We start from the raw sequence: 15268 nt of genomic DNA, 5'->3' as shown, positions 1-15268 counted from the left end.
TCCGCAGAGGTTGTAACGAGGATGAAAGAAGCATTAATGCAAAATTAAAAAAAGACATCGCAGCACACGAGGCTCATGTCCCTGTAGTCCCTCTACTTGAAAGTGGGGTGTGAAGGTTCAGGGTTGTCAGCTTTTCTCGAAACATCTAATCTCCAAGCCCCAAAATAACACTTTTCCTCCTCTCTCTGGAAACTGCTGAAGTTAAATTGAGAAACTGCACTCGAGCAAAACCTTATTTTAAGATGGAATAATGACCCGATCTATTTTGACTGTGTACTTGTGCTGAAAAATCTAACTTTTACACCTCTTTCTTTTCTTTTCTTCTCAGGGTGGAGGTGCCAGGATTTCAGCTCCTCGTTCTGATCTAAAGGTTTGAAGGGGACCCGTAAAAGAAGGAACAGTAGTTATTCTTCATCAGCATCATGGCACCTGTGGTTGTGGTTGAACGGTGGTCTTGGCTCGGCCTGTTTTCCTTTCGATTGACACTGTGGGCCCACATGCTGCTGTTCGCCACGGCCACGCTGCAAGGACACATCGGGGATGTCGTCTGTCCCTCGGTGTGCCGGTGTGACGAGGACTTCATCTACTGTAACGACCGTGGCCTGAGCTCCATCCCGCCCCTTCCGCCCTCTGCCTCGGTCCTCTACCTGCAAAACAACCACATAAACAACCCGGGCCTGCCCACCTCCTTGGAGCACCACCTTGCCGTCCACGTGGTCTACCTCTACGACAACGAGCTGGACGAGTTCCCCAGACACCTTCCGCCCTCGCTCAGAGAGCTGCATTTGCAGGACAACAACATCCGCACCATTCCCCGCACCGCGCTGGCCCGAATGCCGCTGCTGGAGAAACTCCACCTGGACGACAACTCTATTTCCACCGTCAGCATCGAGGACCACGCGTTCGTGGACAACCCGCGCCTCCGCCTGCTCTTCCTCTCGCGCAACCACCTGTCCAGCATCCCCTCGGGGCTCCCCGCCTCGCTGGAGGAGCTCCGCCTCGACGACAATCGCATCTCCACCATCCCGACCCACGCCTTCCGCGGCCTCTCCTCGCTCCGGAGTCTCGTCCTGGACGGGAACCTCCTGGCCAACCAGCGCATCGCCGACGACACGTTCTCCCGCCTCTCCAACCTGACCGAGCTGTCCCTCGTGCGGAATTCGCTCCAGACTCCGCCCGTAAACCTCCCCACTGCCCACCTGCAGCGTCTGTCCTTGCAGGACAACGACCTCACCCACATGCCCCGCGGGTCGCTGGACGGCATGCGCAGGCTGCAGCGGCTGGACCTGTCGGGCAACAACCTCACCACCCTGCCCCGCGGGCTGTTCCGAGACCTGGACAATCTCGGGCAGCTGTTGGTGCGGGGCAACCCCTGGCACTGCGGCTGCAATCTGCGCTGGCTCTACGACTGGCTGCACGCTCGGGGCAGCGCCATCACCGTCCGGGGGCTCACCTGCCACGGGCCTGAGAAGGTACGAGACATGGCTCTGAAAGACCTGGTGAGCCAGATGGAGGAGTGCGAGGTGGTACGGACAGCGGGGAACAGAGACCGAGTGGGCGGAGGCGCTGGGGCGGCGGACAGCTCGACTACCCTCTCCCCTCCACAGGGCTCGCTCTTCACCCTCCGCTCCAAGAGACCCGGCCTCGGGATCCCCGACTCCGGCCTGGACTACACCTTGGGGAGCAGTGGCGTGGGGAAGAACATGGCGATCAACGTGAAGCCGCTCTCGCACGACAGCATTCGGATTACCTGGAGCGTCGCGCAGCCCACCTCCTCTTTCAGGCTCAGTTGGCTCCGACTGGGCACCAGCAACGCCATGGGCTCCATCACGGAAACGCTGGTAAGAGGCGACCGCCGAGAGTACCTGCTCACCTCCCTGCACCCTCACTCCAGCTACATCATCTGCATGGTGCCCCTACCCGCGAGCTCCGGGAACAACGGCAGGACCATGTCTGGAGACCCCGACTCCGACGAGGCTCTGGTGTGTGCTAAAGCCGAGACGTCGGAGCTCGGCTCCGCGGACGGAAGCCAGGCGGAGGACCAAAATTCTCAGCAGATGTCGACGCTGCCCCTCGCGGGGATCATCGGCGGGGCCACGGCCATCGTCTCCTTGGCTTTTATAATCGCCATCTTGTGCTGGTACGGCCACAGGACGGGACACTTGTCCTCCCGCGACCACTACAAACGCAACAGCGCCCGGAAAAGCAAGACCTACGACGACTACATTGAATCGGGCACCAAGAAGGACACCACGATCCTGGAGATCCGAGGGCCCGGGCTCCAGATGACACCTATGGCTGCGTGCCCGCCGCCGCTGCAGCCTAAACCTCTACGTGAAGATTACATCATTCAGACTATTTTCCCCTCCAACGGCACTGGCCTGTATAAAGGTGGCAGCCAAGTCTCTAATGCAGGTTATGGCACTAACCGAGGCTATAGAGAAGGAGGAATCCCAGATATAGATTACTGTTACACATGATGTACCTGATCCTCATAGGTTCATAGGTTCGGTATTTGTAGTGCGACCCCCCCCATCCAGTTATTACACTGGCCCGGGGGCGCAGTCCGGAGAAAGAGTACCTGTTCATACTGTCATTGATAAACTGTTTTAGATGCACAATTTTTCCTTGGCATGGGCTCTTCTGAAGCACCCCTTTGTGCCTTCTTCTACTTCTGGTCTCCCATTCCAAATAACCTGCTGTTCACTGCACTCAAATCTATTTTGATTAATTGCCAGAACACAGTTTGCTGTACACAGGCAGCAGGAGCCGATGGCCCAGGTGATTTTTTTTCACCTCCTTAGTAATGATCTGTGTACTTTTTTTCTCCCTCGTCCTTTCCCTGTGACATACTGTATAGGCAAAGAATGTATACATACATGGAGTTAAACAAAGAAGAAACTGCTGAATAATGGTCACTTACTGTACGTGACAGCTCTTCTTTCACACACAGGACACACTAATACATTATTAAGTTTAAAATGGACGGAGAAGCAGTCCCTGCTCACTGGCCATGATAAATGTAGTCCTATCAGCTCCCCCCTCCAAATGCCTCAACCAATGTTGACGTGCCCTACCAGCTATCCAAGGAAAGGGCTTTTGTAAAGCTGTGAATTGCTCTGTTTCAAACGGCCCAATTAACCACTTGTCTTAAGGTAGACTTGATATTATATTATATAGTTGTTCACAAGGGGGAAGGACTTGTCAAGGATGGCCAGCCTTGACGGTTTCTCCAATGGTGACTCATCTAAGTTCAATGTTGTAGCGTCGCATTGAATGAAATGCAGCACAGGCCTGTAGATAATCCATTGGACTGTGCTTGAAAGACTCTTTGCTATTTTTTATCCAGGGTTTGTTTGTTAATCCAGTCCTGCACTGCTATTATTTATTGTTTCACTTTTGCTTACGTGATAACTTTTATTTTATTTTATTCCTCTTCTAGAATCACCCTTTTTCCGTTGTTAACTCGCTTCTATTGGCATTGTGAATACCCATGTTTAATGGAAATAATGGATTTTTTCACATGTGGCTGCAAAAGATGGGTTGGGGAGATAATCTCCAGATGGTCAGTTCTAAGTGCATCATCTCTCGATTGCACCAGAGTGAATTCTCGTGTACTCGATGTAAAAACGGGATCCCATCAATTCACAATGTTACAGTATTAATATTTGATTATTACCCCACACCCAAAGACATTCCCATTAAGATGTTAGAAGCCAATCTCCATCGGTTTAGTTTGTACGTTTCAGTTGATGATGCCATTTATGAACTGACAGGATCCTCGCCCGGACATAAAGACCTCTACAGAGTCTACCATGGGAAGGTGTCCTTTACAAAAACGAAGCTCCGAATAAAGGGAATGAACTGTGAGAGGGACTTAGAGGAGACTGTCAGAACCGCAACACTGTTGACCAGCACTGTGTGTACATAGTGGGCGAGAGGTGTAGGCATTTGTGTGGCAATGGTGCCCATAAAGATTCTCTCTCATTTGGAGGAGCACTTTGCCTGTTTGTTTGAGCTATGGTTAAAACCACTTAAACCCTACATTCTTCTTTGTACGTCAAATAGGGCAAATAGCCGATCTACAAGCTCACAAGCACACAACACAGCACGTTGTGCGCTTGTAGATCAGCCTTTGTCGAATAGGCTATTCGCCTATTTTTGGCAAATGTTCACCTGTTTTTGCTGAATGTTCGCCTATTATGGCAGGATAGGGACACAAGGGTTCATGTGGTTAAAAACCAACCTCTACTCACTCTTCACTGCTATTAATGTAAATGTATTAGCACTTGCTCGGGTATAGGGATAAATGCAATGACGGAGAGAGGCAGCCATGGCAGGGCAAGAGACATCTCCAGAGACTCACTGAGAGAGATTACTCAGATATGATGAGTGAGTTTACCCATGCATAAAACCATTTATCATAACCGGTTTCTCTGTGCTGTTTTAATCCATTAAGACCTGGAACGCATCTGTGTCACTTTAAGATTTATTTGGCTATTGAAAAATAGCAGATCTACAAGCTCATAGCGCGGCACCGAGTGCCGCGCTACGAGCTTGTAGATCTGCTATTTTTGAAAAATCGTGATTTTTTTTTTTTCAAGATTTTTTTCAAAAAAATGTTTTAGGGATTTAGAAAACATTTTTAAGAATCGCCTCAGGTCTTAAAGGGTTAATACCCTCCCATCACTGTATTCTTTGCGGGGGGAAACCCATCGTGCTTCCTTGAGTGTGGTTCCTCATAGGATTTCACAGTGCTTTCAAGCAATGTGTCCCAGGGGTGTATATTTTTTATTTTGCATCCAAAAACTGTCTAAAACAAATCAAATTTCATTTATCTGGAATGTTGGTATAATAGATATTTTATAGTTGCTCTATTCAAAACAATTACCTCTTCGTTGTTTGTAGAAAGAGAATTGTGGCTCCAGCCAGTGCACCATTTTCTGTCATTGTTATGATTATTATTTTAATTTATTTCATTTTATCTTTTTTATGACTTTATTTCTTTCCTGGTGAAGTTAGAGGAAATGATGGTGCCGTTTCTTTGCTTAAAAGCTGACATTCATTTGTGATATGTGTGTAATTTGCTTTATAAACTCATCTTCCGAGGGGATCAATAAAAATTTTATAATCTTTTTTTATTACCACAACACGTTATTTCGACACGCTTTTCCTAAAAACGGCTCTCAGAAACAACTTGCACCTTCCCTCAGGGGCACAGGTGCAAGTTCATAACGACATTAGCGCTGCCATCACAAACTCCTCTATACTGGTTTTAGGCTGCTTGTATAATAATAGGGAGGCATAATTTGTGCATGACCAAAATCTAATTATTCTCGTGTGAGATGATGACAGCGCTGACGTGTGGGCTCGGGTTGGTCAGAGAGACGAGGTCCCAGGCAGTAGTGGACAAAGTACTCAACCCCTGTATTTGAGTCAAAGTATCAGATATTCCTGGTCAAATATTACTCAACTACAAGAGAAAGTTGCTCTGTCAAATTTGTTCTTGAGTGAGTTAAAGTACTGGAGTACTTGCTTTTAGAAATACTCAAGTGTTCAAAAGTATGTGCTTTAAAAGTACAAATTACAAAGTATTATTTTAATATCAATTATTTGCTGTAGTGAAAAAAGATTTTCCAGACATAAAAAAAAGAAATAATAGTGAAAATAACAGTTCTACAAGCTCACAACATGTCACATAGCGACACGTTGTGAGCTTGTAGATCTGCTATTTTCACTATATTTGAAATAGAAAGTGGTTAATTCCCTTCCTAGAAATGTTGTGGAGTCAAAAGTCATTAGTATCCAAAAATACAAGTAAAGTGCAGATGCTCAAATTGTTTTACTTATACAGTAACAGTAGGTACTCAAGTAAAAGTACTTTGTTACTGTCCACCATTGGTCGCAGGCTGGGTCTCTGCAGTAGCCAGTGATTGTCTACCAACAGCCAATATGTCCTTGAGCAAGGCACAAGAACTTCTGCTTAATCACTTGTCACAAAACGTCAACTGAATCCCTTGAAGGTAAAAGTCATGTTAACAGCTATTCAAGTTTAAATTGAAAGTGCACTTCAATGTCGAGACCATTTACCTGCGTTTCAATGGCTAATCCCTCAGGGATGCAAGGTGCCATACTGTCTGCCACTGCAGTGTGTGTGTGTGTGTGTGTGTGTGTGTGTGTGTCTGTGTGTGTGTGTGTGTGTGTGTGTGTGTGTGTGTGTGTGTGTGTGTGTGTGTGTGTGTGTGTGCGTGTGCGTGTGTTGGGCGTGGGCGTGGGCGTGTGTGTGTGTGTGTGTGTGTGTGCGCCAGCAGAGACACCTCATGGATCATGGACACTGGAATTACTGGCTGTTGGACTGGACTGATTGAGATGGCTGCAGCTTTGTTGGAGGCCCCCCGCAGGGTGGGTTTAGCAGATAATCCATACTAGGGTGAGCTCAGTCTGGACTGAGTATCACCATCATCAGTACAGGTGAGAAAAGACATATCCACCGGAGGATAGACTTTATAATAGAAAATGTCATAAAGTAAAACAAGGTGCAGTGTGCTTCACATACAAAGGCTAAATAAAGTGTGTTTAACATTTAATCAGAGTAGGTTTTACAAATACCAAGAGCCAATAGTAAAAACCTTCAACATTTAACATTTAACGTGTAGACTACAATACGTTGATTGTTTAAGTAAGTCAAAAGGAGATACTGTAGAACTACAGTAAGTAAGTAGGTTGGGAGGTGGCTTATTGACGGTATCAGCCGAGTAACACGCGGGGAGTCTGTCCCCGTTACAATACGCTAGACCCCTGGGAGATGGATCGCTGAGGTGGAGCGCCACACCTATCCTCAGCACTTACCGCACGACTTACCTCACCCAAACCGTGCTACTCATGCGCTGAGTTGGCGGTGCCCGGGATTCAACCCATGATCTTGTGGTCTGAAGGCGAGGGCCGAGGGCCAGACACAACACAGTAGGCACCCAAATATTGGGTGATATTAAAAAGGTGAGTCTTGAGCCTGCATTGATGATCTATATTAAGTACACAGCTGTAAGCTAAAAAATTATTTGGTCAAGTAGGTTTGTACACTCAATGATGAGGCTCCTCAAAATGTTCACATATTGTAACAAAAGTATTAAATAACAAGCCAGAACCTCTCCTTACTGTCACGTGTTGTGAGCGTGTAGATCTACAATTTTCAACCTACGACACCGTCGCCTACCAGAGTAGACATTTCTGCCGATGCACCCTTCTATGTGTTGGAAGAAGTAAGGAATTTGATGTCTAAGTTAAGTATGCAATGCATCTTGATAATCCCAGCTCAAATGGGTATGAGCAGAGGGGAGAGTAGCCGAAGTAAAACATTCAGTTGGGTCTCATTTCCCTTTTGGTAAAATCTTAACACAAATTAACTGATTTTATTGTGTGGATAACAAGTGCAGAAGGCACTGGAACACCACAAATAGTATGTCTTAGTTTGCCATCTTGCTTTTGTGCCTGAACTTGATGTCCAACAACAAACAGACAGGTCATTACAATAGTTAAAATGTCCTTGTATCAGTACATGCAAAGATTTATATATTTACATGTATAAACACTGGCATAGCATATAGTTAGTCCATTTTTACCCTTTGAAGTCAAATTATTTCAGAGACTATTTATGTAGTCAGATGGTTTGGGGCCTTTTTTAATGCAGCAAACAAGTAACAAAAAATAATAATATAATAACCTAAAATGTATAGAGAGTCTTATTCGATAAACAATAGCATTGCTATGTTTATAGAATGTTCCAACCTTGGGGGAACTTCCTGTTTGTAACTGCTGCACTGGGAAACACACATTACTGTATGTGATGCACTGCTGTTAGTTGGATAACTACTGTAACAAAGGACATCGTCTCTCAAAGGACATCTCGTTGGCAATAACCTTCATCTATCCTCACTCTAACCCTAACCACAACAAACCAACGTCTGACTGACTTAACCATAAAAATTGTGCCTAAACTTAACCCAAGTGAATCAATTAAATAAACACCAATCCTACTGTCTAAACTTAACATCAATGCCCACCCTACGCTTTACCACTGGATAAGTAAAATTAATATTCACCATAATGTCCATATGTTAATAATAATAATATTAATGATAATAATAATAATAATTATTATTATTATTATTATTGTTATTATTATTACTCTTATTATTATTATTAGCCTAGTATTTTTCTAAAACAAATTCAACCATTTGGTGTAAATGGCTGACAGGATGTTGACAATGGTTCCACACATATTGTGAAAACAATAGAATGATGAAACTGTGCATAGAGTCTAGACGCTTTGATCAGCATGATCTGAGCACTCTGAATGAAAAACAAACCTCAAACAAATTTAAGCCTCAGTGAATCATGCTGTTTATCTGTGTATCCCCCATTTGAGAGCAGTTAAGCAACTTGGTTTATTCTTTAGAGATCTGATACAATATTTCAATGGACTTGGAGAAGAAAAATCCAGGGCGCATACAATGCTGGGAAGCCAGATATAGATGTAATATGGAACAGCTATTTTTCTTTAGTACATGTTCAATGTTTGAGGGACCTCCGGGTATTACATAGTGCAGCAGAAGTTAAGCTTTGTGAATTACCCCCTGGGTGGCTACATATGCATAGTGGTAATCATACAAGAAAAAATATACCTTTATCTCTGTATAGGCAAAATTTGATGATGACATATTTCCATAACAGGCAGCATAACCTCGGCTGAAAATGATCAGACTCTGGCTGTGGCATTACCACTTGAAACAAAGTGATGTTCAGGTCAAGTGTAAGTTTAATCAGTTTTGACAAGGTGCAACAAACCAAACTGTCTTCTCAAGAAGTAATTTCTTATATCACTGTCATTACACACTGACATCTGCAACACAACAGTCAAAATGTCTCTGACGTTACAATATTAATGTTGTCAACACTTGGTTCATCAGGAACACATATTACTCCACTCTGGCTTCATATTTTACAATAATTGCAGAGAGACAAAGTGAACACACTGCTGAATACTGATGGTTTGGAGATGGTTTCAACCAGCTTACATGCAGCTCCTGTTTACAGGAGGATGGGGACTTTTCATTTGCTCATCATCTTCCTTGTCCGTTTTGCCAACCATCATTTGATTTGTTTAATTTGCTTCTAATGTTGCTTCAAATCACACACACACGTATTCAATAAAACATTGCATTCACATTGAGTTTGGAATGCATTCTAAACCAATCATTATGTTCTTTATCCAAAATATTTGATTGGGTCAAATGACATTTAGGAATGAACACGTTTTATAAAGCAATACTAATCTATGCAAATTGCAAAACTACTCAGATTCCTGGAGATGTTGTGTCAGTATTTCTTCTTGGACAGACAACACAATTCCTGGACTGCCCATGTGAATCGTGGAAGGGTGGCAACACTAGTGTGTGTGTGTGTGTGTGTGTGTGTGTGTGTGTGTGTGTGTGTGCGTGTGCGCGCGCGTGTGTGTGTGCGCATGCACAGTCATGCAGTCGACATGGCCGTGCATGCGAGTGGAGTGTCTACACACACTGCACATGTGTAGGCTACATTGATTTTGTGTGTGTTGGCCTACCAGTGTCAGGTTGTATGTCGGCTACTAAAACAGTAGCTCCATCACGGTGACGACTGATTTATACAGTTACAGTACTACAATGCCCTATGTATGACGGTGTCCCATGCTGAAAGTACTGTGGTCGATCTGCAAGATCACTAGATTGCCTATTTTCAGTGTGGTGACAGGGAGTATAAATCATATCTTTATGTCTTCATGCTTGATGTCCACTGGCGTTGCCTTTTAAACCTCTTAAAATAAACGCCTTTAAAAAATATGAAAAAGAGGCTACCGTATAGTAGCCTATATTTTGGACACTATGTAAGTTTGAGATAACATATCTAGAATGTGTTTCCATCCAGGGTCCTAAAAAACTTGCAAAACGCTAAAGTCCCCTATAGGAGCACAATACCGGAGAGCACAAAATGGACCGACGACGCTGTCTCTTTCACCTCTTTGAAATGGTTTCTGAAGGAAATGGTGCTCAACATTAGGACCACTACATCATCATTAACATCAACACACACCACACATGCAGGACTCATAGATAGATGTGACAGATTGGGATGCTTGCTGGGTCGGTTTCAGCTTTCAGTCGACTTTTCAAACGGGCTTTTTGTTTTAAAAACATCAGAACAAGGTACTTGACTGTTGGCGGGCCGGCATTATCTCTTCTCTTTTGTATGCTGCTCCATATTTTCCATTTGCCCTTTTTTGTAGATTACTGCTGTCAAATCACTGCTATCTTCATTGAGCTCTGTGTTGTACTGAAAAACACTTCTTTGTAGAAAAGTCAAACAAAAAGAAAGAATGTTCCTCTTTATAGTCAAGAGGATAGTTTGTGTGAGCGTGTGTGTGTGTGTGTGTGTGTGTGTGTGTGTGTGTGTGTGTGTGTGTGTGCGTGCGTGCGTGCGTGCGTGCGTGCGTGCGTGCGTGCGTGCGTGCGTGCGTGCGTGCGTGCGTACGTGCGTGTGCGTAGTAGTAGACATACAGAAGGACACACAGTTAGACAGATAGATGGATAGATATAATTTAATTAACTAAAATGAATATGTCATCATAGAGGGATAGATGCTGTAGCAGTAGTGGTAGTAGTAGTAGTAGTACTATATTTCAATGTAGGATAGCATGTTGGGATTGTCTTTGTATATTTTGAAACATACACGTGAACAATGTTTTTTCCGTATGTTTTCTTGTGGCCCTTCACAGATAAAGCCTGTAAAAGGTACGAGCTTAACAGCACCCTGGTTTCTTGTAGAAGTATTGATTTCCAGTGGCCTCATGGGCAAATACTGAGTCATTTCCAAACACTGATAGATGCATTCACAAACCTGGTTTACAGAGCTGGCAGAATCACAATGGCGCCAATAAACTCAGTAGCCTCTACCTCAATACATTTTAATGTTAGGTATTGTCATGGAAAAAAAATGCAGCCATACAAAATCGATACACAATCATTACCACCTGGTTAAAAATGCATGCTACAGCCTAGCGAGATGGCAGGCATGGCAATCAGTCCACATGGTACCCGTGAGCCCTGCGTGAGACAGAGCTGTCGAGCAATGAGGGCAGCACAAAAGAGTTGCAAAGCAGTTCGCGCAATTGCCCGACTTGGAGCTATGGACAGAACAAGGGAGAAGCAGCTTTTTGGAAAGGGGGGCCACACACATGAGGCTCAACCTATTAATGAGCCGCCACTGGCCACGTGATTGCGACTTCCTGGAATCGAGGCCAACTCAAGAATTGTGTCAGATACTGCACTGTACATATCACCCCCATCTCCACTACAGCTATCGTCCTGTGTTTCTCCACTGTGTAATCTAAAAACACATCAGAAATTAATCTTACAAAAAAGGGAAGAAGCTGGTGGATGTGTTGTATCCCCTTAATGAAGCTTGACCAAAGCATACGGGGTCGGCCATGAGTTCACACTGGATAGATATTTGCCACGCTTGCTTCCCCGAATAAAGCGGCTGATTGCACATAATGCGTTGCTGTGATGCTGGGTGCATGACACGGATTTGAACCCAGGCAGGTTTGAGATTATGGCCTCTTGGAGCCAAAAGGGACGGGCTCAGTTCGGATAGGGGCCAAACCACAGATGGCCCACCTCAGATGCTGGACACATCAAGGCAGGAGGTGCGCCGGTCACAGTCAGTAAAGCATCTAGTCTGTCTGTCAGCTATGACTGCATGGAGAAAACCGGGGAGCAGAACGGATTTAGAACTAGAACTACACATACAACCTTTAACGAGAAGTATAACTGGAATGAGCAGCAGAACCAGTGCCCAGAGCAGTGTAACAATAACAATATTTGATTTGTTTAACACGTTACAATTTATTTCACCAGCAACATGTGTTTGATTCTATAAGACAATTATTTAAGCAGTAATCCATGTGATATATCGTGGTTATATCATGGATATGGCTGTTGTTGGCAAAGTGCCAAGTGGAGTGCTAAATCCCCGAAGCCATGATATCATGAGATGAAGAATTATCTACACCCTACCTATCCAACTTCGTGCACGCGAGAGTGCAAGAGCGGTGGGTTGTGTGTTTGAGACATGCAATAGCAAGGTGAAGTGTTTGATCTGAAATATTGTACACAATACATGCATTTCAAACAACTGACCTCTGTCTCTGTTATCTTCATTTTTTTGACATAAAAGAAAGCATATGGAAAACAATCTGAACAAATACATAGAGGCTTATGCAAGCCTTCGGGGAAGCACACAGTCATTTGTGGAGGAGTGACGTTTTATTTCCCCATTTCCTCTGCTCCTAACAGTGGAGAGGACAGTCTTGACTGCTCCAGGCTACTGGCTCTTTCACAGGAATATGGAGTGCCTTATTAAATTGAAGCATAGGGAAAGGATGGAGGAGTCAAGAGGAGTCAGGCGGGGGGTGAAAGATTGTCACCGCACTTCCGATCTATGTTGGGGGGCAACACACACGCACACACACGCACACGCACAGAGAGACCTACACAGAACCATATGGGCAAACGGACACACACACAGACCTCTATAAACGCACGCCCATGCATTTCCCCGTATTGATTAGTAGAGAAAAGGGGTGAGGTCAGCAGGCATATGTCTGAATTTTCTTTCCCTCCGTCTCTTACACTCCATTTGTCTCTGTCTGATCCAATACTCTGCATCCACCATCAAGCGCCATGCCTCATCCATGTATCTGTGACACCCCCATCAGCCCACACACACACACACACACACACACACACACACACACACACACACACACACACACACACACACACACACACACACACACACACACACACACACACACACACACACACACACACACACACTCACACAGCCTCCCTAGCTGTGGTTTCTTTTTTCGTCCATCTATTTGCCCTTCATTTGACATACATAAATCAATCAGCCAATCCAATTTCATTCTGAGTTAAGCCCAACAGATTTGCCTCTGAGCCTCTGTCTTAGAAAAGCAACAGAATCCACGTTGTAATTACATTCCAAATCATATGATGTGATTATGATAGTCAATTGAATTTTGGTTGAGTTTCAGATTTGCAATTAAAAACATGGATGTGGACGAAGAGCAGTTAAATGCTGGCAGAATAGTGATTTATGTCAAATTTCGGAATTTATTGGGCTCCAGTGGAAAGCCGGGAGGATGGCCCCTCCTTATCATATTATTTCCACCCCTGAAATCTGATTGGTCATTCCACGTGCCAGACAGTTATGGTGAGCTGATAAATGTATTGTACTTTCACATTGCAAAAGGTTAATATGAGTTTCAATTGTTGATGAGCATGAAGTTAAATGTCAATGGTTATAATTAAATTGTAAAGTAAACTGTCATTACACACACACAGTCGAGTCAAATGTATTTACAAAGCATATTCAACAAAGTCATTTTCACCATAAAATGTGTTGCAATACACAGAGGACGCATACAGTAAATGTAATGAGGGATAAAAGAAGAAAAAAACTCCACTGTAACCATCAGGCTTCATGTGATTTTAATGACCTCCACAAGCTATGCTGCAAGGAAGCATTTGTATGTTTGTGACCGCCAGTGTAGCAGTACTCTGTACAGTATACCCATCAGAGTTAAATGGCCACACGATTTTCTTTGTCTGAACACACGTGCACGTACACACACACACACACACAGGGCCATCATGCATGCAGACACGTGCACATGCAACTTGTCTGCGTTTTTTTTTTCTGGGGTCCATCTTGATTTTCGGCACTCCTCTCTGATTTAGCACCGGCCCTCTTTAACTTCGCAAACACATTCATTAGACAAGCCAGTACCTAAATCTCAACACTTTCTCTCACAGACAGGAGCTGTTGGCTGCTCAATACTGCCAGAATCAATCAATCAATGTCCCCTCTGCCCGACTCCCATCAGCCCACTACCTAACAACCATTCTGGTTTCTGCTTCAGTTGCACTGTCCTCGGCTCAAGGACTGATCTCCCCCAGCTCCTGTACCATTTGTCTTCAGGTTTACCTTATGGCTGACAGCCAGCTGCCACAGATGTAGCTATCGTTGAATACCTGCTATTTACTGCACGCCAGCCAAGCTTTTTTTCCTTTCTTTCTTTCTTCTTCTTCTCTTTTCTTTTCTTTTTTCCTTTTTTACAAAGGTTACAAAGAATGGGTTCCTGAATAGTTGGCTGAGAGACATTTTGTTAAAAGAAATACACTTATTTTATTCTGCTTTGCAATACCCAAGAGTTAAGACGGAAGAGTAGCCCGTGCAATATTTGTGCAGGACCACTATGGATACTATCCACATTACCCACTCCATTTTTATTTATGTCTTCTTTGTCATTGGTGAACACTGCATAATAAAAAATGGCATCATTTGATTCAATGCTTCAGACCTTGTTAATGTTACACCACAATTTACCCCCCCTCCACACACACACACACACACACACACACACACACACACACACACACACACACACACACACACACTTCTCCGGGCATTGCTATTCCTTCTCTCGCTTTGCTTTTCTCATTTGTCTCTCATTGCGCCTTTCTACAGGCAATTCAGCTGTGCAGTGAGCCGTGAAGGAAAAATACACTCTTCTTTCACTCTCTCACAAACACATCATGCATGCACACACATCCGCAGATATGCATGTCATGAATAGACGGTCATTATTATGCATGCACAATCACACACGTGCACACACACAACAAAAAATGTTTGTCAGTGCCTAAAAGGCTACCCAAATGGGGCAAATGCCTTGTAATGGAGCACGCCACTGCTGTGGAGCTCTGTTATGTCGGCTGATTGTGCGGCCTACAGGTTTCATAGACATCATCACTGATAGAAATTGGCCAGGTTGTGTTGTGGATGCAATGATGCAAATGATGTTACATTGTCCTCTGTGTAATACTGATGAGAGTGAAAGGACTTTCAACATTCTAGATTTGGGGTCACAGGCGTCCAATTTTTTTTTTAAAAGCCATTCTGTTCTGCCTCACTGTGTCTGTTCTGTTAATCCAGCATTTTAGGTAGGTCACACTGTTAGCTGATCATGTAAATTAGTAGGTCTAAATGCAGCTGGGCTAATGAGAACTAAATACTCAAGCCACTGATACCTATACATGCACACCCCATGTGTTTTTATCATAATATTTTATCATAATATAACGTTTTT

At 44.2% G+C, this 15268-nt stretch overlaps 1 protein-coding gene across 1 annotated transcript; it reads left to right on the top strand.

The window, feature by feature from the left end:
- Positions 1-459: 459 nt before the first annotated feature.
- flrt1a (fibronectin leucine rich transmembrane protein 1a) lies at positions 460-2480 on the top strand (the record flags this gene model as incomplete). Its single annotated transcript, XM_084074627.1, has 1 exon — positions 460-2480. The coding sequence occupies exon 1, from the start codon at positions 498-500 to the stop codon at positions 2478-2480; it is 1983 nt and encodes a 660-aa protein (XP_083930753.1). The 5' UTR covers positions 460-497.
- Between the last annotated feature and the right edge of the window lie 12788 nt (positions 2481-15268).

This window comes from Gymnoscopelus microlampas (genome assembly GCF_963454915.1).
Source record: "Gymnoscopelus microlampas genome assembly, chromosome: 12".
In the NCBI taxonomy this organism is placed as follows: domain Eukaryota; kingdom Metazoa; phylum Chordata; class Actinopteri; order Myctophiformes; family Myctophidae; genus Gymnoscopelus; species Gymnoscopelus microlampas.
This window is presented reverse-complemented; position numbering and strand designations above follow the sequence as displayed.